General features: G+C 55.4%; 11 protein-coding genes across 11 annotated transcripts; 6 read left to right on the top strand and 5 right to left on the bottom strand.

Annotated features, from left to right (window-relative positions):
• The first annotated feature begins 46 nt into the window (after positions 1 to 46).
• On the top strand, positions 47 to 2,342 carry BO80DRAFT_386594 (putative amino acid permease). Its single transcript, XM_025717021.1, has 5 exons — positions 47 to 236; positions 286 to 343; positions 391 to 397; positions 444 to 601; positions 661 to 2,342. The coding sequence occupies exons 1-5, from the start codon at positions 77 to 79 to the stop codon at positions 1,949 to 1,951; spliced, it is 1,674 nt and encodes a 557-aa protein (XP_025573253.1). The 5' UTR covers positions 47 to 76; the 3' UTR covers positions 1,952 to 2,342.
• A 117-nt stretch (positions 2,343 to 2,459) lies between these two features.
• BO80DRAFT_427027 (RNA dependent RNA polymerase) lies at positions 2,460 to 6,780 on the top strand. Its single transcript, XM_025719906.1, has one exon. The coding sequence runs from the start codon at positions 2,733 to 2,735 to the stop codon at positions 6,657 to 6,659; it is 3,927 nt and encodes a 1,308-aa protein (XP_025573252.1). The 5' UTR covers positions 2,460 to 2,732; the 3' UTR covers positions 6,660 to 6,780.
• BO80DRAFT_503705 (uncharacterized protein) lies at positions 6,603 to 8,007 on the bottom strand. Its single transcript, XM_025724393.1, has 2 exons — positions 7,692 to 8,007; positions 6,603 to 7,634 (listed from the first exon to the last, which is right to left on the bottom strand). Exons 1-2 carry the CDS (start codon positions 7,743 to 7,745, stop codon positions 6,894 to 6,896), a joined length of 795 nt encoding a protein of 264 aa, XP_025573251.1. The 5' UTR covers positions 7,746 to 8,007; the 3' UTR covers positions 6,603 to 6,893.
• A 1,328-nt stretch (positions 8,008 to 9,335) lies between these two features.
• On the bottom strand, positions 9,336 to 10,324 carry BO80DRAFT_360651 (putative carbonyl reductase; the record flags this gene model as incomplete). Its single annotated transcript, XM_025715975.1, has 3 exons — positions 9,336 to 9,583; positions 9,636 to 10,019; positions 10,075 to 10,324. 3 exons carry the CDS (start codon positions 10,322 to 10,324, stop codon positions 9,336 to 9,338), a joined length of 882 nt encoding a protein of 293 aa, XP_025573250.1.
• A 1,452-nt stretch (positions 10,325 to 11,776) lies between these two features.
• BO80DRAFT_149577 (uncharacterized protein) lies at positions 11,777 to 14,572 on the top strand. The gene has a single exon (XM_025713770.1). The coding sequence runs from the start codon at positions 11,886 to 11,888 to the stop codon at positions 14,469 to 14,471; it is 2,586 nt and encodes an 861-aa protein (XP_025573249.1). The 5' UTR covers positions 11,777 to 11,885; the 3' UTR covers positions 14,472 to 14,572.
• Positions 14,573 to 14,672: 100 nt separating this feature from the next.
• Positions 14,673 to 15,778, bottom strand: BO80DRAFT_386582 (Voldacs domain-containing protein; the record flags this gene model as incomplete). The annotated part of the gene is made up of 2 exons (XM_025717020.1): positions 15,437 to 15,778; positions 14,673 to 15,318 (listed from the first exon to the last, which is right to left on the bottom strand). The coding sequence occupies exons 1-2, from the start codon at positions 15,706 to 15,708 to the stop codon at positions 14,673 to 14,675; spliced, it is 918 nt and encodes a 305-aa protein (XP_025573248.1). The 5' UTR covers positions 15,709 to 15,778.
• Positions 15,779 to 15,918: 140 nt separating this feature from the next.
• On the bottom strand, positions 15,919 to 16,910 carry BO80DRAFT_503701 (uncharacterized protein). The gene is made up of 2 exons (XM_025724392.1): positions 16,821 to 16,910; positions 15,919 to 16,776 (listed from the first exon to the last, which is right to left on the bottom strand). Exons 1-2 carry the CDS (start codon positions 16,834 to 16,836, stop codon positions 16,244 to 16,246), a joined length of 549 nt encoding a protein of 182 aa, XP_025573247.1. The 5' UTR covers positions 16,837 to 16,910; the 3' UTR covers positions 15,919 to 16,243.
• Positions 16,911 to 17,073: 163 nt separating this feature from the next.
• On the top strand, positions 17,074 to 19,854 carry BO80DRAFT_427023 (serine/threonine-protein phosphatase 2B catalytic subunit). Its single transcript, XM_025719905.1, has 5 exons — positions 17,074 to 17,691; positions 17,761 to 18,092; positions 18,138 to 18,395; positions 18,453 to 19,360; positions 19,406 to 19,854. The coding sequence occupies exons 1-5, from the start codon at positions 17,574 to 17,576 to the stop codon at positions 19,467 to 19,469; spliced, it is 1,680 nt and encodes a 559-aa protein (XP_025573246.1). The 5' UTR covers positions 17,074 to 17,573; the 3' UTR covers positions 19,470 to 19,854.
• A 150-nt stretch (positions 19,855 to 20,004) lies between these two features.
• Positions 20,005 to 22,051, top strand: BO80DRAFT_427022 (uncharacterized protein). Its single transcript, XM_025719904.1, has 3 exons — positions 20,005 to 20,394; positions 20,485 to 20,620; positions 20,685 to 22,051. The coding sequence occupies exons 1-3, from the start codon at positions 20,064 to 20,066 to the stop codon at positions 21,991 to 21,993; spliced, it is 1,776 nt and encodes a 591-aa protein (XP_025573245.1). The 5' UTR covers positions 20,005 to 20,063; the 3' UTR covers positions 21,994 to 22,051.
• On the bottom strand, positions 22,031 to 23,324 carry BO80DRAFT_149509 (alpha/beta hydrolase). Its single transcript, XM_025713768.1, has one exon. The coding sequence runs from the start codon at positions 22,882 to 22,884 to the stop codon at positions 22,069 to 22,071; it is 816 nt and encodes a 271-aa protein (XP_025573244.1). The 5' UTR covers positions 22,885 to 23,324; the 3' UTR covers positions 22,031 to 22,068.
• A 1,034-nt stretch (positions 23,325 to 24,358) lies between these two features.
• Positions 24,359 to 25,369, top strand: BO80DRAFT_149336 (DUF3759 domain-containing protein). Its single transcript, XM_025713767.1, has 3 exons — positions 24,359 to 24,633; positions 24,738 to 24,869; positions 24,926 to 25,369. Exons 1-3 carry the CDS (start codon positions 24,618 to 24,620, stop codon positions 25,171 to 25,173), a joined length of 396 nt encoding a protein of 131 aa, XP_025573243.1. The 5' UTR covers positions 24,359 to 24,617; the 3' UTR covers positions 25,174 to 25,369.
• The last annotated feature ends 82 nt before the right edge of the window (positions 25,370 to 25,451 follow it).

Below are 25,451 nucleotides of genomic sequence, written 5' to 3'. Positions count from 1 at the left end.
ATGCTTCACGCACTGAACATGCGGACACAGCAACTTGCAAGCATATTGATTCACCTCTCCTTAATAGAATCGTCTTATGACAATCAAAATGCCTCTGCAAGAAGGCCAAGGAACGCCGCGGTCTGACATCATTCCTACTAACGACTATTACGCTCGTTCAACTCAACCTCCTAGCCAGGATGGAAAATCGGTGGCTTCCTACGGAGTCTTAAAGCCACGCCAAATCACCATGGTCGGTTGGTCTCTCCATTGAATGCAATGTGACCCTCCAACTGATTCCTGAAGCCATCGGCGGAGCAATCAACACGGGATTAACTATCTGCGCGGGGAATGCACTGTCCAAGTAAGAGCATTGTCATGATCTTAGAAGCCACGACTGACTTTGAGCAGGGCCGGGGTAAGTGTTCCAATCGAGGTCGATCCGCCCGTGTTAATGCCGTTAGCCTGCATCGATTTTGATCTCTTATACTGGTGTTGGAATAATTGTTTACCTGGTACTCTGCGCCCTAGGAGAGGTAGCCTCGTGGTCCCCTGAGCCATCCATGACGGATCATGCTGCTCGACTCTGTGATCCAGCACTTGGGTTCACATTGGGCTGGATGTAGGCCACCCTGTCTGAAGACATGTTGCAATTAACAAGGACTGACCATCTAAGAACAGATACTGGTTCAAATTCATGGTTGTCATTCCCAACCAGTTAGCGGCGGGAGAGTTGTTGATCGCATATTGGCAAGAAAACGAAGCCAAGTACTCCGTGTTCTGGATCACGGCCTTTTTGGGCGTAATAATAGCCGCCAACTCCCTGTGCAGTCGATATATGGGAAAGTACGAGGTCATCCTGTCGTTCTTCAAGGTTCTGGTGATGTCGGGGCTTATGGCTCTGTCTGTCGTCCTTGCCCTCGGAGGGGGACCAGATCGTGATATGAAGGGATTCCGCTACTGGAGGGACCCGGGAGCCTTTGCTAATGGTACAGGAGGTGCCGTGGCAGGCACGATACGCGCGATCTGCAGGACAGTCCCCTCCGCTACGCTGGCCTATCTTGGAAGCGAACTGATGGGCATGACGATTTTGCGCACTCAGAACCCCCGCAAAGCCGCGGGTCGGGCCATCAAGGTAACCTTCTACCGCATCTTGGTTTTCAACATCGTCAATATCACGCTATTAGGGATGCTAGTTCCCCACGACACCCACATCATAGCATTCGCCCAAAAAGCCTCCCAGCCGCGTACGGCCTCGGCTTTCGTAGCGGTTGCTCAGTCTGCTGGTCCGACGGTGATCCCGCACCTTCTGAACGCCTGTCTTCTCCTCTTTGTGCTATCGGCTGCAAACCAAGCTCTCCAGATGGCAAGCATGACACTGTACGGACTCTCTCTGGATAAAAACGCTCCTTCGTTTCTGTGCCGAACCAGGAGGGGAATCCCCATCTACGCGTTGGGTTTGTGCTCTGCCGTGGCCTGTTTGGCGTACTTGAATATTTCGAGCGGCTCCAAAAGGCTATTCGAATACTCGGTCAACTTGGTCTCGATGTTCAGTATCCTCACCTGGGTCTCCATCCTTGTGATACATTTCTCGTTCATCCGAGCCCGAAAAGCCCAAAAGATCACCGATGAGGTCCTTGCCTTCCGGGCGCCGCTTGGGTTGTTTGGTTCATGGGTTGCACTGGTAGCATGTGTCCTGGTCACCATCGTACGAGGATTCGACTTTGTCGACCACCAATACTACCCCAAAGGAGTAGACCGCATAGCGTTTGTCACCTCCTTTATAGGCATCCCACTCTACATCACCCTGGTTGCTGGGTATAAGATCGGCACCACAAGCAAGCGCGTACACCCGCAGGATGTTGATATGGGATCCTTAACTCCCATCTCTGCGCCGCATGGCGCGGACTGCACTCCTTTGGACACCCCTATAACCCGACAAGCCGAGCCCGAGCAAGTCCCAGGGAGCTGAGCATGAGCGGTGGTTGCTGTGATGTCACTGCTGGTCAAACGGTCTCAGCCGGTTCTCGACAACTGATCAGTCAGCAACCTGACAGGTTCCTGAGTTGTCGTGAGCTCTTTACGTATTGTTACATATCAATCTTTCACCCCCATGCAATTCACTGAATATTTGGTGTTGCTCGTCTTTTTCTGTTGTTTATTTTGTGATCCGTGAAAAGTGGGGGCTGCACGATTCAGGATGTTTACACAGCAACCAAAAAGCACACTACCAGAGCAGCAGCAAGGGTGAGCGGTCCCAGGAGACACCGCCAGTCACCACAATGATGAAAATGCAGTTGAGAGATCATAGTTCTTGGACCATTGGGATCGAGTTTGCAGCCTCGTAGATGGATGTAGGCAGGTACAGGGGGTACTGGTACCGGCGTCAAGATTCACCCATGATTCGCTGAGGCGGGGGCAGCTGTCATGGAGCTGTTAGTGTCCTAACAGGAGTTCACTCACGTCTGCACCTCCATCACCCTGCTCATGCCCCTCCCTCCGCTCCTGGCTGCCTCCAATACTTCTTCTTTGACCGTCTGGGCCCTCCGCAGACCCGTGTGTGATGGGGAGATAAACCGCGGTCGAACTTGAGCCTCCCGTTTGTTTACGCTGCTTGATTTTTAGGTGGGGAGCCCAGCGCTTGATCGACCTCCGGGGACGCACCACGCAATTGCGCCGCAACAACCGAGGAACTGGCAGGTCTGGACTAGAAACTAAAGAGAGCGCCGTCGGTTGCCACCCACGCCGGGGCCATGGTCTTTCCCCAGACGCCGGTCAGAAGCGGGCCGGAGCTGAGCCAGCTGGTCGATTCGATCAATGAGCAGTTTGATTTGGACATCCCCAATCCACGGATCTACTCGCCCTCTATTGGGCGAACTGATAGCTCCCTCTCGTGGAGCATCTACCGCCGACTCAAACGGCTCTATTTTGATCGGAGCGTAGATCTGAATCAAATCCTGAACAATTTCGAGGAATGGGTCGTTTCCCAATCAACGACAGACCTTCACAGAGCCAGTCGTTTGGGGCATATGCCGGGTTCATTCTTAAGCTTCTCCGGGAGAGATACCTTAACTGGCAATGGATGCATGAGAATCTCACAGTATGAGAGACATGAGCGCCTAACATACCTGGGAGGGCTAATAGAGGACGAGCTCTATCTGCTCAACAAAGGGTCCTTTTCAGCACTCAAGGGAGATGGCGGGCTTCCAGCAGAGCCACCAGCTACAGGCAAGTCACTGAAAAGGAGGCTTTCGATCGAGGAGGAATTCCATACTGCTCCAAACTCTCCGGTCAAAGATGCAGACCGAGCGGATACTCCTATGGATAGGGAAGATGTCTGCAATCTTGACCTCGGAGGTGTCAATAGAGCCCTAGAATTACAGCCCACCACTACCACAGTGCCAGTCCATATCTTTAAGAGCCCCAAGACCACAGACATGACGAAGAAACCGTCTAAGTTCGTGGAACGTCTGACAGCTGCTGACAATTACCAGCGATATGAGGCAATTCCCACGGTGGACAACAGTGCCAACTTCAGTTTCTCCACGACTGAGGCGTCTTCCGCGTTTCTTTATTCCAATAATGGTCGTTATGATACCTCGTTTACGTCGACTGTCACTGATGTCACTGAGCGAATTCCGGACTCCGAATCCATGTACGAGGACTCTGTGGTAGGGCATTTGCTAAGCCAAGAGACAAGTTTCGAGGAACCGCAACCCTCAGCTGCCTTCCCCCAGGAGCCCCGGTACTCAGTGGAAGGAGGTTTCATGGGCGAGCTCATCCACTTCGGACCGTTCTCCCTCGATTATCAATACCCGAGCTCCGTTCCCCTTCGGTATCGATATGAACTAGAGCGGGTGGCTAGAGCGTGGGGGATACAGTTGGATCAGATGCTGGTTGGCTCCAGTATCTCTTTCAAGACTTTGGATGATTTTTGGGGGTGGATCGCGGGTCACAACCAGCGTAATGGGAGACGGCTTCCAGAGAAGCCTTCTCGCAAGGCTTGGGAGGCTGCTACTGGAAGTTTCCGGACTGACAAACATTCTGAAGTGACTGTTCTCACGGGAGACCTGGAATGGTGTGATGAATCCGAGAAAGGGATCCTCAAAATGAAGCTGAATCCCTTGAAAACTGAACGGACCTGCCGCTTTCATCGTCGATTTGGATCCGATAGGTTTCTCAGTCTCACTATACCAGCTCCGGCGCGGCCACCATCGCATCTCCGACTGCCCTCACAGCCTACCCTCTTGCGGGAAACCTTGGCTTTATGGCTGACACAGAATGTCCACCGGTGCTTGGGAAGGACGTGGAAACCGTTCTTTGTGGAAGAGGTCAAGACCAAGCGGAAGATCAAGTCCGAGCCTAAATTCCGGGTTGACTTCTTTGCTATTGATGGCATTGATTTTGACCATGGGTTACGCCCGGTCCCCTCTGTTGCTCCTCCTAACCAGGACAGTAGTCGGCATACTCCCATGAGTCTGGATGCCCTCATTGACTGGCACATGCCTCGAGAAGCAAATCGCAGCCAGTCCAACTGCAAGTTGTTTCAGCGCTTCTCCTTGGGTCTCTCGAAGACGTTCGCTACAGTGGTGCTGAAGCCACAACAGGTCTTGCCGTTATCCGACGCGCCCAACCGCCCGGTGATGAATGATGGCTGCGCTTTAATGTCCCGGGGCCTAGCCAATCAGATCTGTGACTCGTTGGGCCTGACGGGGATTACTCCGAGCGCGTTTCAAGGGAGAATTGCCGGCGCCAAGGGGTTATGGATGGTCGACCGGCACCAGTCCGAGATCTCCGCGGGCGGAGATGACATCTGGATTCAAATCTCCGACTCGCAGTTGAAGATTAAACCCCATCCACATGGGTGGCAAGGGCCTGTCGACGATGAGCAGCTGACGTTCGAGGTGGTCAATTGGTCGAAACCGTTGCACCCCGTGGATCTGAACACGCAGCTCTTGGCCATCTTGGAACATGGTGGGCATGTGAAGGAACACATTGCTGACCTGACCCGGTTAGGGATTCAGTCGGTTTATCAAGATTTTGCGGAGGTTCTCAAGTCCGATAGCCCGGTGCTCTGTCGGAGTCTGGTCCAGAAGATCCGGCCGTCGGGAGATGATGGCGTGGGGCTGATCTCACAGAAGGCCTTGCGTTATGAACAGTGGATGAGCAACGATGCGGAATTCATCATCCGGCTCACCGAAGCTGGTTTTGGTCCGCGGAGCTTCTATCCCCTTCGTAAGCGACTTGGCAAGTGCCTTCGAGAGCTGCTCAATCGATATGTGGATGAGCTCCATATCGAGGTGCCCCTTTCGACATATGCCTTCTGTATTGCGGACCCATACGGAGTGTTGGAGCCAGATGAAGTCCACTTTGGCTTTTCCAACAACTGGCGCGACGGCAATGGCCAATTTGAAGACAACCTGCTCGACGGGGTCGACGTTCTCGTCGGCCGTCTTCCCGCTCATCTCCCTTCCGATATCCAACGCCGACGAGCGGTGTGGAAACAAGAGCTCCGACACTTCAAGGATGTGATTGTCTTTCCCAGCAAAGGGGATATTCCTTTGGCGCACATGCTGTCTGGTGGGGACTATGACGGAGATACGCCGTGGATCTGCTGGGATCAGAATATCGTGCGCAACTTCGACAACACGGATCTGCCGAGTGTCGAGTTTCCCCCGGAGCACTTTGGCCTTACGAAACATTCTGTACCGATGCGAGACATCCAGTCCATGGATGAGTTTCTCCAGAGCGCATTCACGTTCAACCTGACTCTATCCAATCTCGGGCGCTGTACCGTGGAGCATGAGAAGATCGCCTACGAAGAGTCAATTGACTCAGCCAAGGCGAAGGAGCTGGCCTGTCTCCTCAGCCACTTGGTTGACGGCCGCAAAGGTGGCGTACACCTCCCGGAACGATCTTGGCAAAAGTATCGCAAGAAGATCAGTCCGAGGGTGCGCGAACTGCCCGCCTATAAGAATCCCACGCGGCGGTATAAGAAATCCAATATCATCGATTATCTCCGATTCGAGGTAGCCCGCGACGAGCAGCGCAAAATGCTGACGAAGCTCGAGAAAGCATACCCCGAAGAGGAGGCATGCAGCAAAGATGAGGATCTCATACGGCCATGGCAGACGCTGGAAGAACAGGTTCAGTTAGACCGGCAAGGAGGCGGGGAACTATACCGCGCCGCCCAGCAATTGAAGAAAATCAGTGGCTTCTTCGAACGATGGAGAAATTCTCTACAAGGGGGTCAGAACTCATTCTCACCTCTCACCCTGGAGGCTGCTGATGAAGCCAGAGCCATTCCTCCTCCGTCTGGCAATCATCCGTTGGTCCAGGTGTGGCAACACAGTCGAGACGAATGGCTCCGGGTTCTCGCGTCGTACACATACTTTATGCATCCCCGTTCCAGCTTTGTGATGCACGCCTTTGGAGAAATACTCTGTCAAATCAAGACGAGCACGCTGCCGGCCCGGACTGTGACGACTGAAATGCTCTCTTGCTATCGTGTCAACCAGAAGATGGTGTCGCGGCTTACCGCCCGGGACGCTCTGGGCGAGGAAGAGACGTTGGATGGAGAGGACGAGTATGAAGGGCATGAGGCGATTGAAGCGATGTTGTTTGGGATGCGGCCATCTGGGGGATATTATGACCCGGATGACTGCATGTCTGTGGAATAGTTGATAGCAGCGACATTGGATATCACCGAGCGCTGTATGTGATGAAATGATATGATTGAATCACCAGTTGGTGCATGTACATGGTACAAAAGCAAGGCAGGCGGTAGGACACGGCAATAGACGCGACATGTGCCCTTCATTCCTCCCCTCCCATACCTCCAGCTCTATCCGAGCAATGTATAGACAACATGCTCGTAGCCCGTGATGCGTCCCTCGAACCTACACCACCACAACTCATCGAATCTTCTCTCCCACCTCATCCATCTCCACCTCCCTAAGCAAACACCGATCCCCCGCCTGCGAACAATACACCCTCACCCGCACACTACCCCTCTGCTTCTGCCGCTGTCTCCTCCTCTCCTCCACAATCCCCGCCCATCTGGCCCTACTCTCCTCCACCCTCTTCAACCTCCCCGCCCCGCGTTTCCTCCACAACGCCATCTGATACACCATCAACAGATTCCCATCATTCACCCATCCCATTCTCGACCGCGTCTGCCATCCTACCCCCTCTTTCTCCTCCCGGGGCTGTCTCATATCCATCTCGTGTATCTTGCCCCTCCATGCTTTCAGCTCGTATACGTCTTTCACATCTCGGCAGAGGGATAATACCCCTCGGCGGAGGAGGTAGTGGATGTGGATGTGGTAGGCTAGTTGGTAGCGAGTGAAGGGGTCGGAGGGGTGACGGTCGTGGGTAGGGTCGTGAGGGGGGTGGGGGGGTGTAGTATCGTCATTATCATGATTGTTATCATTGTCTTGGTGGTCGTAGTTGACTGAGGATAATGAGGATGTGGGCATTTCTTCCGGCGCTAGATGTTCCTCCTCTCTAGGAATCCAAGTCCCGCTGGTAACTTGGAACGGTGGACTCCGGGATGTATTGTAGATGCCGGTGGTCTGGTCCCGGTGGAAGATGGTCTTGGGAATGTGGGTGATGGCGCAGGTGGTGCAGGTTAGGGCTTCTTGGGTGGAGAGGTGCTATTATCTTCCGTGTTAGCTTGGTGGAATTAATGGGTGGTATGGGGGGGTGCGTACTAGTTCCTCTTCCTCGGAGAGAGGTGGAGTGGTGGTGGTGGTGGCGTGAGGCATCTTGCTTGGGGATATATATACGGAGTATATACATATATTTATAGATATGGGAGGGGAGGGTATCTGGGGTACCACATTATTTATTTCCAGTAGAAACTGAACCAAAGTAAACCAAGAGCAGAGGATATATATACATTCTCATCCTAACCTTCTTCCCCTAGAGTACTAAGTAAGAGTACAGAAGGATAAGGAATAATGGTAGAAATCTAGTTGCGCAGTATACATCGCTGCGGTTGGCACATGATGGATCAGGAAGTGTGATGGGGTCAGTAGTTGGATGAGATCACTGGGCATGAGATAAGAGGGTCTGAGTTTACTATAAGTAGGAATGATGGGCTGTGATGGACTTGGGTCAGGGTGGTGGGGTTGGGTTTGGGTTGGAGGGAGTCAAGTGATGCTGCTCGTAGTCAGTGTGATGGGATGGTCAGGTGGGAGGCTGTGTATTTTGGGTGGATGGAGGACTACTAGTTAGTAGATGGACGGCATGAGTCCTAGTTGTACTATGTAGAGAAGGAAGGGAGAGAAAGACTGGGAGTGATGCTGGTAACACAGCAACAGATGTTTGTTCGCATTGCATGTTTGGTTTGATCGATGTTCTTCAATGTAGACCATCCAGTGATGTCTACTTCAAATTCTAGTAGAGCTACCTACTAAATACACACCTCACTTCACACCCTATCAACAGGAATACGGAATAAAGCAATGCTCCCCCTCATCCCCGCGATCAGTCTGCTCCTCTCCCTTCTCTTCGTCCTTATTTTGCATCGCAAGTCAATCTTCTCTGCATTCTCACGTCCGAGACCATCACCGGAGACATATACCCGTCTACCGACGCAGGAACCTGAATGTCCCTCTCAGCAGTATATACAACCCCCACGTCATCATCACTACCCCCACACTCTACTTACTTATCTACATGTTATCTATTTAACTAACCAACAAATATCTATAGGATACCTGCAACCCCCCTTACGAAATACTTCGACCCCCAAACCTCCCTCCTCTACGCGGATGTTTTAGAGCCGCCCTCCCCATTACTTTCAACCCACGAATCTTCAAATACGAATGCAAACAACAACTTGGACTCAGACTGGATAGACAGAATAGTCGATTCGATAGTGAAAAAGATCGTGGATTATGTTCAGAACGACCAATAACACATTTTAATCCCAATTTCAGTCCATTTAACTCACTGTGAATCTGAGATTGTATGCTCGGAGGGGTAAAAGAAGAAAGAAGGAAGGAAGTAGAGATAGATGAGATGGATGAATATGAGGATGGACGGGTCACATTTATAATTTATTAGTATTCCGTACTCCAAACTTAGTGGAGGGCTGTCACGCGATGGTTGAATTGCCGATCCCGAGGAATTCATGTCCGGTCGGGAGCTTGGGTAGTTATTTGGCTAGCTGCAAGCCACGACGTACGGTTCGTGGCAGCGTTATTTTGAGCTGGTGGCTTGGGCTAGAGGCGCCACGGTATGGTGGTTGGTTCGGTTGTTGCTGAAGCTTAGGAGGGGCTGTTAGTGGTAGGGTGGACAGTTCATGGTCTATGTGTATTTATCAATGACAGCTATCTATTATAATTGAATTACGGAGCGCAGTAGCCGCCATCTACCACCAAGTCCGCTCCGGTCGTATAGCTGGAGGCATCCGACGCCAGGTACAGGTATGCTCCCTTTAGCTCCTCCGGTTGTCCCTCACGGCCCATCGGGATCTTGTCTTTCCAGATGCTCTTGGTCTCCGCCGGAATGAAATTGGAGATCTCAGTCGCGATGTATCCCGGGGAGATGGTGTTGGCGCGCGCGAACTTGACCCATTCGACGGCCAGCGACTTGCCTGGTGTTGGATTAGTACATAGAATGCAGCAAAACTGTAACAAATCACTTACAGAGATGGATGACTGCCGCTTTGGAGGCGTTGTATGCCGCCTGCATCTGAGGAAAGTTGACAATGTGACCGCTCATGGAAGCAGTAGCCACAAAGCTACCATAAGTAAAGTTGTCCAGCTTGTTCCCGTTAATGTCGGTGCCCTCCTCCTTCTGTCTCCGCCAGTGCGCCGCCGCCGCCCTGGCGCAGTAAAAGGTGCCGTTCAAATCGATATCAACCACACTCGTGTAGTGGTCCAGCGGCCCGTCGACCATGGGCCCCTTGGTCCAGGGAATACCGGCATTGGCGATGAAAACATCCAGTCGACCGTTAAAGTCCTGCACGACCTGGTCGACGGCCGCCTTCACGGCATCCGCGTTGGTAACATCGACCTGGTAAGCCTTGGCTGGTCGAAGTTAGTAAAATACGTTTGCTGCAGGTGGAGGGCCGAGGCCACTGACTCTGAACGCCATACTTGGAGGCGATCTCGGCTGCCCGCTCGTTGCAACTGCTATTAGAACCCCACCACAGGGCCACGTTGGCACCGGCTTCAGCAAGGCCATGGGCCACGGCCAGACCGATGCCTGCACCGGCGCCTGTGACGATGGCCGTCTTGCCCTTCAGGGAGAACATGCTCAGCAAGCTGGGGTGGGCAGGAGGGGCAGTGTTCTCATGGACGAAGAGTCCATTCTGTACAGGGTTGGCAGCCATGTTGAATTGTAGAGTAACGGGAAGTTTTAAGGCGAGTAAAGAGGCGTAGAAGAGAGTGGGATGAAGACGAATCGACCAGCTGGCAGGCAGTCTTTATATGCCGCCAGACAGAGCTTAATATACACACGACGGTCAACGTGCTACCCCACTAGGAGGGGCCCTGAGCCATTGTCTTCTCTTCGGATTTGCAGTTGCGCTGGACTCGCGTTATCCCGGGTTGAATAGCTGCTCCGACTGGCCGAACTGCAGCTGCTTCTCGCCGGTGGGTTCCAATGACACTAAGCGCCAGTCGCCAGCGGGATGGCAGTCTAGAAGCCTGTCCATAGGGATTGGGAGTCGGCGTGGGTTGACATCGGCGCCATACTCTGCTTCTGCAGTATTCGGTTTCCTTCCTTATCGCCCGAATCCCCATCATTGGATGTCTCCTTGTCTAGACGATTCGCCATAGCTTGGATGGATTGGAGATGTTGCTTAGTCGATGCCGCGGGCCAGCATGTGCTGGGTAGGATAATTCTAGGACTCATGCTGCCCCGCTAGATCCACCCAGGTCAATAGAAAGCATCTACTCTCTCCTGAGGAGGAGGTGTAACAGCGAGCAGCCCGGCGGAACCGGCTGGGACAGGCCGCCAAATTGGGAAAGTCTCCGTCTCCCAGCCCGTGACCGCTGTTTGCCAAATCAGGAAAGTCTCCGCCTCCGCTTCTTCTCCGCTTCTCCTCATCTCCTCTTCTACTTCCCGTCCTCTCCACTCTGACCTCACTTCACCCCGACAAGAGACAGAGTTTACATGCAATGCAAGTGTCTCCTGTCAGTGCTCTCGAGGCTGGTTCGGGTTCGAAGCTACAGCATGCACGCGGTGTGATGGCATGCTAAGATTGCTGAATTCCCCGCATCACCCTCAAATGACAGGCCGGGAGCTTACTAGTAGTGGCCCATGGCGAATCGCACAATATGCTTCGTGTTTATCCTCCATGGAAAACAACATTGGAATTCGACACGCTCCACAACGTCCGAGAACAGGCTGCTCAATTTCTTCCGTGTTGCTGACATTCTTCCAGTTATCAGTCCGATGGACGCGGTTGTAGATCTACCACACCTTGGCGGCTGTCGTCTTCCGAGGCATCCATTGGCTCCAAACATCTCAGGAATCCTGAGACCTGGATTTGGTTTGATGAGGATCCTCCCTCGTGAGCTAATATCTCCCACTATGTAGGGTGAAAGAGAAGCTGTCCTGCCAGCATTCCTCGCGTACCCGACAATAATGCTACCGCATTCCCGTGCTCCGGCCGGCTGCCATAACAAACGCAATGCTCCCCTCACGAGCGCGCCTCCTCCATCCATCATGGATCTGCTTGTCTTTTGCTTCCTCTTGTGCTGGCGTTTCCGTGGCTTGCGGTTGCTACTCTTGCCTGGTCTTCAGCCCTTGTGAATGTCGCCCGGATATCCTCAACCTGGCATCGACTTCCAGAAGCAGAATAGGCAGCGACTCGAGTGCATGGGTTAACACGTCCTACGTCAAGAAAACAGGTGGCGAGCTTGCACCGATAGCAGGAAGAAACGACAATGCCGCCTTTGACTACGGTGATCGCGATTGCCGTCAGCTGTTCCGTCATCTTCATCGTTTCGGCCATAGTTGGCACGGTCATTTGGATAAGGGTCCGTCAGGATCGCTTGTCGCTGGCTGTGGCAAACGCGAAACATGATGGATATGCCCTGCAGCAATACCACGGCGAGACGCTGACGGAACTATCGAGGGAAGAGGGCACCGCGTTACGACAGTATGGACAGCTTCCATACGGAAAGCCGTCCGAATGGGGAGTACTCTCATCTCGGGAGAGTCTCATCCAGTCCCCAATCGAGTCCGACACGTCGTCTCCCTTGGAGGAAAAAGCCCGTGAGATGCGCCGTTCCCTCACCCGATCCCTGTCGAGCCGATCAGCACGATTGTCCAGACACCTTCTCGGGTCCCAGCGCCTGAGTTCGCTGTCCCCGCTGACAGAGCGATCGGAGAAGCGCCAGTCTGCTTCGCCGACAGTGTCCGGTATTGATGAAGGTGTGACCAACTCCGCGGTCGAGGGAGCATTCGAACTGGCAACGGAGACCACCCCGAGACACACGCCCGACCGGGAAGAGGAGCAGATCAGAGCGAACATGACCATCCGACCAGTCTCCGGAGCGTGGCCATTGATGCACCAAAGGGAACGGTCTGGTAACCTGTATCCGCTCATGGAGGATAAGCCAGATGGGCCGCCCTACAGTAGTAGCGGGCTCCGAGGGGGAAGCATCACGTCCCAGACGGCCGGAGCTGCCCCCGAGCAGCCGGTCCCTCCGCCGCCGTGTGCTTACCCCCCGAATCGCTTTCGTCTCTCCAAGAATGATACTACCGGGCTCTCATCGCTGAGTCTCGAGACCGCCGACAGCTCCATTCTGGAAGATAGCCGGCGTACATCGACCAATCTGGACAGTACTTTTACCTCGCCAGCGTTACCCCCTTGCCCCACGTTCGCCCCGTTTGATGCCAACGATGTCGGGCGAATGGAATATGATCGCAGAGGGCGTACCACACCCGGCCCAGTCGTGCCATCTCCATTCGTTTTCCCTGCATCGGCTAGCGCGATGTGGGAGGGCCAGAGGCTTGAACCAGACCGCACCTCTCCTCGTCGCAGCTTGACCACGCGAAGCCCGACCCATTCGATGGAACGCATCAGCCCACCGCCACGCCGCAGCGAGTCTCTGTCTGAAAGCAAGTCTAGGCGGGACTCGTCCTTGTGGGTGAAGCCTCTAGACCTGAGTCGTCCCCCTTCGCTCAACCCGTCCGGATCCAGTGGAGGCTTGTTGCCGCACTTCAGCCAAATGCAGCGGCATACCATGCATGGGGATCAACGACGAGAGTTGGATCCCTTCTACAATGGGACAGGCAATCCCGACACGATCAATGACCCCGCCTCACGGCAGAGGCCAGTCAGTGCTGGAATGCAGGAAGTTCCCCTACAGGGCCCAGCTGGTCATCTAAAACCGCCGCTGCCGTCTGCACTCAAAGGTGGCAATGGTACGCGCAAGGGGCACCGCCGGCAGAACTGTGTCCGCATCTCAATCCATCCACCCATCACATTCGGGGGCTCTGTTTTCTCTCCAATGGCCGAGGAGCCTGAGCTCGAGAGCGGGGCCCAGGTATCCAGCCTATCCACACCTCATATATCACTTCGCTCCAGTGTCTCTAGCTTTTCCGTGGACAGAAACAGCTACCAGGATCAGCATAAGGAACACCCGCGAATCACAGAGTTGCCCGATGAGCCGCCGCGCAACTCCCAGGGACCCCAGGGACCGCCGAAGCGAAGGGTGAATCCGCCCACCGATGCCACGGATAGCACTCTCCGCATTATGGACCTTGAAAAGTCATTGCCCGAGATCGTCACGACTCTCCCGCCCCCCAAGATTGATACCAGTTTGTCGAGTACACCGTCTCCGGAAAAGAATAGTCCGGTCTGGATGATCCCGAACTACAACAGCTCGCCGACGGGGTTCGAGAACTCTTCCAACCCCGGCAGTCCCCGTCGCTCCGCCGTCAAGGGACCGCGGCACCCTCCGCCGAAGTCGGCAGCACGCAACAGCTATCGCTCCTTGAACACGCTTGAGGATAATGTCAGGGCTCCATTAAGCCCCCCCGCGCGTCAACGCCCTCCAAACCAGAGAAAGGAGCAGGGACGAAGCGCAGCTGATACATCAAGGGACACTAGACAACTGATAGGCCCACGGAGTCAGGCCCCCCCGGGGCACTCCAGCCGGAATGATGCCCCGTCGATCAGACAGGGGCCGCCGCCGCAGCACCACCGACAGTCATCGTCTGGCATGTCCAAGCCACTCCTCGCGAACGGCGGAATAATTGTCCCTATCTGGGAAGACAAGGCGTCCGAACGCAAAGGGCCCCGGCAGTCGTCAGTCGCGCCCAGTGAGCCCTCTGGCAACTACGGCAAGGCACCACGAGCGGAACGGCAAAAGAGCCACGGGCCCGCGGACAAATCGCCGGGCAAACCCAACTACGCTGCCCGACAAGGGTTTCGCACCCCGACGAAAAAGCCGGTGGGATTGGGGATCGGCGCCGCGACCCCGGCGAGCTTGTATGACGGTGACGGGTTTCTGAAGGAGTAGGTGCTGTTGCTCCGGAGGGTCCGGAGATTCGTTTCTTGTCTGTCTCCTTTGCTTGGTTAGCATGCGGGCGTGTCTACTATTCACTGTAAAGATAAGCGTAGTTAGGGTAATTCAAAATAATGTAATCTTGGCTCGGGTGACCGTCCATGCATGTAACTTTTCGCGTTGGATATCATTCTATCGTTACGTATCCAAACCAACCTAGTCCGTCCTCCTCCACTTCGTCTCCTCACTCTCGCCCTCCCCATTCACCCCCTCCTCCTCACCCCCCTCGCCATCCTCCCTCTGCCTCACGGTCCCCGCCCCAGGCCCCAACGACAAACTCGGCTCCTCCCCCCCCGCAATCCAATTCCCCTCCTCATCAAAAAACTCATGCATATTCTCCGCCGTAATCCACCCCGAGCTCCCCTCCACCGGCGGGGGCAATCCCCCCTCCGTACTCCCCATAGAAACCAACCCAGCCTGCAACAATCCACCCTCCTCTTCACCCTCATCCTCGTCCCCATCCTCCACCGGATCCGGATGCAGATTCGAGCACGCCAATACGGCAGCGTAGAGGGTTTGCGTGGGCGTTTCTTCTTTCTCCTCTTCCTCAACCTCGTCTTCTTGTTGTTGTTGGGTGATCGCAGGCCCAGGAACGATCGTGATAATTAGGGGTTCTTCTTCGTCGTCGGCGGAGGTGTATGGTGCCGGGGAGGGGTGCGCGAGTTGCATGTATAATCCCTGGACTTGTTCTTCTTCTTCCGGGGAGGTGGGGAGACGGAGACGCTGGATCGCGTGTAGGTGGATGGTGGGGTAGGGGATTGACAGGCCGCTGGTGGTGGTTGGGTTGTGGAGGAGGAATTTCCTGGTTGGTGGTTCATTGTTAGTATCGTGGGTATTGGGTTGGTTTGGGTAGGTGGTTGCGGTTGGATTTTGGATTGGAGGTAGGGTGGAGGTAGGGTGGAGGTGGAGGTAGGACTCACTCAGATGTAACCCAGACGTTCACACCCTCGATGACGATTTCCTTGTCTTCGTCGGTGGTACTGGATGTGCCGTTTGCGGTGGAGGGGGATCCGCGCAGAGCGCTCAGGGCTGGGATGGCGAGGACATCGCGCTCCAGGATAACCAATTTGCAGTTTTGGTGGTGGGAGTACAGGACTGCTGGGCCGGAGTGGAAGGAACTTGGGGTGCGGGATTGGTGTTCGGCGAGAGGGATGAAGGAGGTGGTGTCGGGGGGTGTGGTGAGGGTCTCCATTTTGAAGAACTGGGGGTGTGTGGTTGTGGTGGTGATGTTGGGTGGATGGTGAGAAGTTGGTGGAGTGGTGGAGGAAGAAGCTTCGGCGGAGCAGAGCTAATCGATAGCTGGTGCTGATTGATATCCGCCGCGGGCGGGTGCCTACTATCCGGTGTCGATTGGGTACTCCGTACCCTGCGGAAACTTTATGCGCGTGCATGGAATATGAAAGGCAGTGTTACTTGATTGATGTCTAGACTTCTAGGTTCAATTGGGTATCCTGGTCTGCTCGTTCAGGTGGTACCAAACATGGCTATCCCTCGCCTGGCGCGGTGGACTACTGCGGTCTGCCGCCCAGCTGGTCCGGATGCAAAGCTGCCCCTGCGATCTCTTGCAGGATGCGGTGCGCAAGCTTAGAATTGCCGCAGCCTGGAGAGCCCGAGAGGGTGTGCTACCCCAGGTAAGGGGTCATGGCATCTGCGGTGTCCCGTGTATGGATCAATTCCAGGTGCTCCCATAGCATCCCGATGGTGTTATATTCCAGTTATGTAGCCACTCATTTCACATCCAGACCGCCAAATGCTCGATCCAGCTCCTCGCCCTCGTCTCGCGGTACCATCGAGGGCAATGCGGCAGCGCTGGGGTCGGAGAATGAGCTGTCGAGGAGACTCGGTTGGGGTTGACCATGTGCTCGATGGGCCGACGTCGCATTACTTGGCTGAAGGGGTTGGAGTATTTTCTCATCTCTGTCCAACCATCCTGGAGCCACACGCCTCTTCTCTGCTAGGTCTCGCTGGGTGATCGAGTCCTCCCAGTCCCGGATCGCCTTCTCGGCGTCGCTGCGGGTCTTGTTCAGGTGCTGCTCAAGGGAGTTGCAGGCGGCGAGGATCTCCTCCGGGGAGGCGGCATGCTCCCCACTGGGCGAGACAATGTAGCGAGGTTTGGCGTCGGGGTTACTGGGGTCGACGGTTACAGAAGGGGGGAGGGTCGAGGGGACGGATTTGTAGGTGTAGGGGAGAGTGACGGAAGTGGGGAGGTTGATAAAGGGGGAGACGGTCAGAGCGACCTGGGCCAGCAGGGGATGGGGGCCTGATGGTGTCAGTGGGGACAGCCAAAGAGAAGGAGTGACTTACGGTAGGATTCGTACATGGCAGATTAAGAAAGAGAGTAGCTGGAGATACACATGAGAGAGAAGGAGACGGAGATAGAGAGGAGGAGGAGAGTGACGGAAGGTCCCCGCGTAATAGAATACAGGGACTGTAACCGATGGTAACTATCCGGTAATGATGGGCCGGCTGAGAATTACGGTAATTACGGTTGGTCTGACGTCGAGCAACACACGAATCAATGAAGCCATCATTGATAGACGCCTGACGGACTGAATGAGCAGGAAGTATTGCTGATTAGCTCCCGAGTCTCCGTAGCGGCAGTCTGCCCTCTGCAGAACCCGTGTCAGCTCACGCGCCGCCCATCTTTCAGCCTCCCAAGGCTTCAGAACTCAGGAGATAGTACGGAGTAGCTGAAGTGACCATCTCCTATTCGGGTTGCACTGCCCGGCGCTCTCCATCGCCCTTCTCGGCCTTCTCCTCGTGTCTCTCTTCCCCTCAATTTTTACCTCCTCGCTTCCCCTGATCGCCTGGCCTCTCTCTGTCTCCCATCTTGTCCCTCCCAGGCCTCGGTGACGTCCAGCTCGTTCCTGACGCCACTAGACCTCCGCCTCGTCTCGCGTGTGAAATCCATCCCGCCGCCGCTTAACCCCCACCAACAACTGGGCTCCGCGTTGCAGCTCTTCCCCTTTTCTCGCCTCCTCTCCACCCCCCGGGGCACAAAGTTCTTGCGATTTCCCCAGATCCAAGATCGGTGTCCTCTCTACATCTCTAGTCACCATGGATCGCACTATCGCGCGTGCGGTGACGGACAAAAAGCCGGTCCCGGAGATCGACTTTACGTTACATGTTATGGAAGATGGCACTCAGGTGTCCACCCAGGAGCGAGTAATCAAAGGTAATGCGGCGATCCCCCCTTCACTTTCTACCGTTTGGTAGCTCCATTCTAATCGCCGGCATCCTCCAGAGGTGCAAGCGCCGGCGTTGAACACCCCGCCGGACGATTTGTTCTGGTCTCGTGAAGACCCTTCCAAGCCCAACCTCCAGTTCCTTAAGCAGCACTTCTACCGCGAAGGCCGCCTTACCGAAGATCAGGCGCTATGGATCATACAGGCCGGCACGCAGCTGCTCCGGGCCGAGCCCAACCTGCTGGAGATGGATGCGCCCATCACTGTGTGCGGTGATGTTCACGGACAATATTACGATCTAATGAAGCTCTTCGAAGTCGGTGGAGACCCCTCCGAGACTCGCTATCTGTTCCTTGGTGACTATGTGGACAGAGGTTATTTCAGTATTGAGGTGGGTTGGTCGAATCTGCCTGATGATTGCCACTGACGGAAACAGTGTGTCCTGTATCTCTGGGCTCTGAAGATCTGGTATCCGAATACGCTCTGGCTGCTGCGGGGTAATCACGAGTGTAGACACTTGACGGATTACTTCACTTTCAAGCTGGAGTGCAAGCACAAGTACAGCGAGCGCATCTACGAGGCGTGCATCGAGTCGTTTTGCTCGTTGCCGCTGGCGGCGGTCATGAACAAGCAGTTCCTCTGTATCCACGGCGGTCTCAGCCCGGAGCTGCACACTCTGGAAGACATCAAGGCGGTAGGTTATCGGTTTGCCTATGTTGGTGCGTGCTGATGCAGTGCTGATGTGCGACAGATTGATCGCTTTAGGGAGCCCCCCACTCACGGCCTGATGTGCGACATCCTCTGGGCCGATCCCCTGGAGGAGTTTGGGCAGGAGAAGACGGGCGATTACTTCATTCACAACAGCGTCCGCGGATGCTCGTATTTCTTCTCATACCCCGCGGCGTGCGCGTTCCTTGAAAAGAACAACCTCCTCTCCATCATTCGGGCGCACGAAGCCCAGGACGCTGGTTACCGCATGTACCGCAAGACTCGTACGACCGGCTTCCCGAGTGTGATGACCATCTTCAGTGCCCCCAACTACTTGGATGTCTACAACAACAAGGCCGCCGTGCTGAAATACGAGAACAACGTCATGAACATCCGACAGTTCAACTGCACGCCACACCCGTACTGGCTCCCGAACTTTATGGACGTGTTCACCTGGTCCCTCCCCTTCGTGGGTGAGAAGATCACGGACATGCTCATTGCCATTCTCAACACCTGCTCCAAGGAGGAGCTTGAAGACGATACCCCCACGTCCGTGTCACCTACTGCGCCTCCATCTCCTCCGGCGCAAATGGATGTCGAGAGCAGCGAGTTCAAGCGCCGGGCGATCAAGAACAAGATTCTTGCTATTGGACGTCTGTCACGTGTGTTCCAGGTGTTGCGTGAAGAGTCCGAGCGGGTCACCGAGCTCAAGACCGCTGCTGGAGGTCGTCTCCCGGCGGGTACTCTGATGCTGGGAGCGGAGGGTATCAAGCAGGCCATCACCAACTTCGAAGATGCCCGTAAGGTCGACTTGCAGAACGAGCGTCTGCCCCCGTCGCAGGAGGAGGTCTTCCGGCGGAGTGAGGAGGATCGCCGTATTGCCCTGGAGCGTGCTCATCATGAGGCGGAGAACGATGCTGGTTTGGCCACCGTCGCTCGACGGATCAGCATGTAAGTGTTGCCAGACGATCTATCGGAAGCATGCTAACTAGTCAGGTCGGCGGGATCGGGCAAGACCCGACGACAAAGGGATGGTGCTCGGGACTCTCGCGAAGCATGAGCATGTGGAGGAAGGAGCTCTATTGCCAGCATTCTTCGAACGGCATTGCAGGGGTTGCGTTCGGGGTCTGCGTTCGGGGTGCATGCTCCGCGTATAGAGCGAGGTGCGGCTCGGTGGCCGGCCGTGACTACGCCTATACCTGTCGGGAAGATACTGTATGCATAATGGAGACAGGAGGGCTTTCATGTAATTCCTGCACAGCATCGACGTCCGTGACGTTGGACCATGAGTTGATGAATCGATACACCATGAATCTGCAGATTGAGGTTAATTCAAATCAGAGTAACTCTGCCATGGTGATATTCCATCTAGTCGTCCCATAATGAGACTTCAGCAGAACTGCACCAAACAACCCTTGCAATTGACCATTAATGCAAAATTCATTTACACGCTAAACACTAGTATAACCATCTAGCCCTCCCGTACTGCTTCCACACATACTCCGTAATACTCCATAGTTGTAACTAACCCAACTAACCTCCGCCGCCAAGCCCGCCGCCCGACACAACCAATCCATCATCAACTAACTCCGGCCCTGCGCAAGCCTCCACCACCACTCACCCCCTCCCCCATCGCAACCAACTTAACCCGCCAATGCCTCCCAAACTCGGCGGCTCGCTCCCCAAGAGCCTGTCACCCATCCAAGACCCAACATCCGTCTTCTACTGCCCGTCTTGTTCCCTCTGGCGGCGTTCCTTCTCCACGCGTCGCCGACTTCCTTTGCCTACCACCATCACAGCTAGCTCACGCCGCACCATCGCTACCGCCCCGGTCGTGCACACGAGAACGATTCCTCCGCGATTGAAGGAGCTGCATGAGGCGTTGGGCCAGGTGAAGGATATTGCGACGGAACAGGTGAATCTTAGTCGGTTGCAGCTTGCCTTGAGGGGGTTGGAGACGGAGACGCCGTTGGTGAGGGTTGCTGGTGGGTTTCACTCCTTATGTGTTTGGTTAGGGGGATGTGTTAGTGGGTGTTTTTGTGTGTGTGTGTGTGTGCTAATGGGTATGATTGTAGTTCTGGGATTGAATGATGCGGCGGCGGCGAGGAGACTCGTGAGGTTGTTGTTGGCGGATCCGTTGAATCAGAGGGAGATTTGGGAGGATGCGTTGGAGGCGTATGGGGAGGATACGGAACGGGGGTTGTTGATTCGGTAGGTTTGGGTGTTTACTATTTTCTATATGTTTGGGGGATGGGGTCGGACTGACTAGATGCAGGTACGGCGAAGTCTCAGATACTATTCCGAATGACCTACTTCCGACGATCTCGGTGCCCTCGCCGATACTCAAAAAGGGTAATTTGGAGATCCTGGTGACGACGCTCGGTGCTGAGGCAGATGTTTCGAATGCTCGGTTTACCGCAGATACTTTCCTCGTGCCGACAGTTACGATTCGCACGTCGCATTCGGGTCGGCATAATATGGTGCGGTATCCGGTGCATCGGAGTATCGTGTGTGGGAGTGGAGTGGATGGGTTTCTCGCGTACAGTGGATTGATGGCGCGGTCGGACTTGAAGAAGGAGGCGGCGTCGGTCTACGGGGCGATTGAGCTGGCGGTCACGCAGCCGCAGAAGTATAATGGACGGGTTGCGTTTGTGGATATTGACAAGGCGGATGACGCGCTGGCCAAGTTTCGTGAGTCGGTGCAGAATGCGTCGCTCTATGAACGGGGCTGGAACAGTAGCGGTGTGCAGCCGGTGGTGGATTGGTTGGCGTCGCTGCGGGCGGAAGAAGGCACACTGGATCCGTCGTTGCGGACCTTGATCACGTCTCTCCTGGATGCGGCGGATGCGGGTGCCACGGCGGCGGAGCAGAAGAAGCACCAGGAGCAGGAAGCTGGTGCTGTGAGCTGGGAGACTCGCGATGTTCTCGACCGGTCTGTGTCTGCGTGGGCGGAGCGAGCACACACGGAGCTCCGCGGCTCGCTCGAGGAGGGCTTCGCCAGCAAGCCGTGGCGCGGACTGGCGTGGTGGAAGCTCTTCTGGCATGTGGACGATGTGGGCATGATCACGTCGGAGATCCTGGACCGGAAGTACCTTCGCCAGGCCGAGAGGGAGGTGATCTGGACTGCCGGCCGGTACCAGCAGGCCGGACTGACCGAGACCCAAGACGAGACGAACTGGCCGGCACAGATCCCGACGAGTCGGACTCGGCTCCTGGAGACGACGGTGCCGTCCCTGCAGGCATTGGCGCAGCGGCTGGTGATGTTCAGCATCTCGACCACGACGCTCACCTCCGCGCTGTCCGCGCTGACATACATCTCACTCCCAACCACCAGCGTCTACGAGACCTGCACCATGGCCGCCGTCGGCTTGATCTACTCCCTGCGCCGTCAGCAGCGCAAGTGGGAGTCGGCGCGACACTGGTTCGAGAACGAGGTGCGCGAAGAGGGCCGGACCGCGCTGCTCGAGACGGAGACCCAGCTGCGCGAGACGGTACAACAAGGAGGCCACATCGAAGAAGTGCCAGCAGACAAGACAGCCAGAGAGACGATCGAGCGGGCACGACAAGCTCTGAAGGAGCTGTAGCAGTAGCAGTAGCAGCAGCCTGATAGCTAGCATCATGTACAATACAATACCACCATCCATTCATTCCTCCACACCCTAACTAATCTCCACACTCCCCTCCGGCACACCCTTATAACTCCTCAACCTCCTCGCCAAAAACGCCATAATGGGGGTCATCTCCTCGCGATTCTTCGGCATCCCATCCCCACGTCTTTTATACCGCACGACCTCGACAAACTCAAACCACTCCTGCGTCCTTTTCACCCCCGCGGCCGTCACCACCGTCCCATCCCCTTCCTTGCCCGCCGCAATCAACACCGGCGTCTTACTCTTCCCATTCCCACTCCTTCCTCCTCCACCTAACCCCTTCCCCCCCTCCAACCCAACCGGCGCCCCAATCGACACCACCCCCCCAAGACACCTCTCCCCATCCACCCCATCCACCCCATCCACCCCATACAAACCCACCTCCAACGCCCTCGCAACCTCCAACCCCACCATCCCCCCCTGTCCCAATCCCCAAACCAGCACATCCCTAACCCGATACCCACACTTCCCCACCAACACCCCCATTATAACCTCCTGGAGAATAACCCTCACCGAGCGGGTGAATCCCGCGTCCATGTCCAAGTTTCCGTCGGGGGTGAAGGTGATGTCGTCGCCCCAGTGGAAACCGCCCAGGTCGAAGGGGAGCGGGGTGGGGGCTTGGAGCGTGATGGTGGTGGTTTCGGGGAGGTTGAGGGCGCGGGCCAGGGGGGTTAGGTTGTGCGATGTGTCGCCGGTTGAGTGGAGGAGGAGGAGGATGTTGGGGGATGGGTTTTGGGAGGAGGGGGTATGGGTTTGAGGGGAGGGAGGGGTGATGGTTAGGGTTAGGTGCGGGGGGAAGGAGGAGAGGGTTGGGGGGGTGGGCATTTTGTTTTGGGGTTGGTGTGGTGGTAGTGGTGGTGGTGGTGGTGGTGGTGAAGTTTGGGATGGTTGTTGGAGGGGTTGGGTGGTGTGGTGTGGTGATGTGAGGTGAGGTTATTGCGGTTTGGTGATTGTTGTTGTAGTGGTGGTCATTCGTATGATTGTATGTGGGTAATTGCAGAGCTAGTAGTAGTATGAGAGGGTGTATTGTATGTCTGGTTGAATAAGAAGTATAGTAGAACGTCCTTGAGGTATCCTAGGAATCTGGTGGTGGTGAAGATTTGAGCTCATGAGGTGGTTGCCTGTTTGGGATTAGTGTGCCGGTGCAGTGAAATGCACTCAGCAGTACTCCGTATCTCTGCACATACTATGTACGTATCACCTGAAGAATCATGATCAAGTGACTGTCATGACTGTCATCCTGCGTTCAGTGTCTACAGCTAAACTGGCAGAATGCACGTTTACAGCCAGCGCCAGATGAAACAATCCAAGTACCACTATCATCAATCCTAGCTAGCGGATCAAGCACACCCATCTATCCCTGACATCCACTGCAGCAGCACTGCACACTGCAGCCTGCATATTGCAGCACGCAGCACACAGCACACTAGCCATACGTAAGCACCGCCACCACGCCACAGAGGGGCAAACTATTGAGACGCCGGATTTCTCGGGTCGGTGATCGGGCACAAGTGGGGTCGCATCGAGGCCAACCGAACCAAAATAGAACCCAATGAACAGTGGCCTTCAGATTAAAGTCGATTGAACTCCTGGAGGCTGTCAGCCCGGGAACGGTTTAGCTGCCGATATTCCTCTGACGTTCGTCTAGTTTGATAACATCAATAGACCACCATCCTGGAGAGTGATACATCAAACAAGCTCACCAAGATCACACGGCTTCCGGCTCATTTCACTTCCGCCAAGGCTGGGCAAGCTGTGGCTGAGGCGCTAAACCAGCCAAGATGGATTCGCCCAGACTTAAGGCTGAGAGATCCCCATCCTGACCCAGTGGCCCAGCAGCCATCTGCTCGCACCCTGGGACGCGTACGTACGCAGTCCCAGCGATGATCCCGGTGATCGAGTCCGGGTCTCACCGTCCGCCTGAATGCTTGCAGCAAAGGCTGCGTAGGGATTACCGTACATAGTATGGTCCATCCTCCGCGAGATAAAGCACTGCCACCAAGATAAAGAAGAGGGGTAGATGCTCATCTCCTGCCGGAGACACGCCATCCGTCTTACGGGTTGACCTGTGAACCCGCGGTTCAGCTCGCTAGTAGCTACCCCTCCCCCAGTGGAATTCCGAGCCCATCACATCGCTCCACGAGGCTGTGGCTGGATGTAGCCAATCTTCGAGTCTGGCGCCTCGATTTTCGGCCTCGGGAGAGTCTAAGCGATGGCTGATTCCAATCACATCCCATCCCGGTGACCCCTCGCCCCAAGCGCTTCCCCTTGGAGGTTTCGGCCAGCGTGGCCCCCAGTCCACTCACTGGATGAGATCTGCCCTCGATCCACCCCCTGGAGCCATGCCCCAACCTTTGAGCCATTTCCGTGCGAATGAGGCAGTGGGGCACGGGTGATGGCGATGGAGGGGCAGCCAGAGCTGAGGGTTGAGGGCTGGGTCGGTTGTCTAGGCACCACGTATATAAGAGCCTCTGTCCCCTCCTGTCGAGTCCTTTTCTTCTCATCATCCACCACTACTTTCTACCTCTCTCACCTTTCTCTACAATCCATCAATCACCATGGCCTGGGGCTGGGGTAAGTCCTCCTGCACGTTCATTTCCATCTGGCCTGACCAGGCACCCCTGTCTTTGACTCGTATCGTGCAGCATCGAGGCTTGCGACTGACCTCGCTCCAATAGAACAATCCGACGACGCTCACCGTGAGGTGTACGGCGAGAAGAAGCACGAGGGTCACGTCTCCCACCAGTTGATCGCCGGTGCCGCTTCCTTCGAGGCCATGAAGCTCTTCGAGGACCACCAGCGCAAGCAGGGTATGCATGCTCCACGCATCCACCACGACGAACCCCACCTAACCCATGACCTATAGGCAAGACTGTCAGCCACTCCTTCGCCAAGGAGGCCATTGCCGGCCTCGTCGGTGCTGAGATCGAGAAGCTCGCTGAGACCAAGGGTCTGGACGAGGTCGACAAGATCAAGGCTCACCACCACGCCAAGCAGAACGCTCAGGAGATGTACGAGCAGCACTACGAGCAGCGCCACGAGGCCCCCGAGTTCGACCCCGGCCGTTTCCCTCCTCATGACCGCTTCGGTCCCGGTGGCCGTGGCTGGCACTAAACCTGTGCGATGGACCACTGGTTGGAGCCATCGACGGGGATGTGATGATTGTGTTGGAATGAAATGAATAACCATGGGATGGCAGTGCTGAAACATGGCATGTCCTGCATGTATTCTAATAAAGCGAAACTGATATCCAAATGAATACCAAGAATACCGATAAACACCAACTTTGAAGTACTTCAAACAAACAAACAGTAGACTCGTGGATCTGAGATGGATACCGACACCGCGCGGCCTTGCCCCGGGAACGGATATGCAGGATTCCACCCGTTCAG

Source organism: Aspergillus ibericus, assembly GCF_003184845.1.
Source record: "Aspergillus ibericus CBS 121593 unplaced genomic scaffold BO80scaffold_32, whole genome shotgun sequence".
NCBI lineage: Eukaryota > Fungi > Ascomycota > Eurotiomycetes > Eurotiales > Aspergillaceae > Aspergillus > Aspergillus ibericus.
Note: the sequence above shows the minus strand (reverse complement) of the source record. Positions and strands in the feature narration are given on the sequence as shown.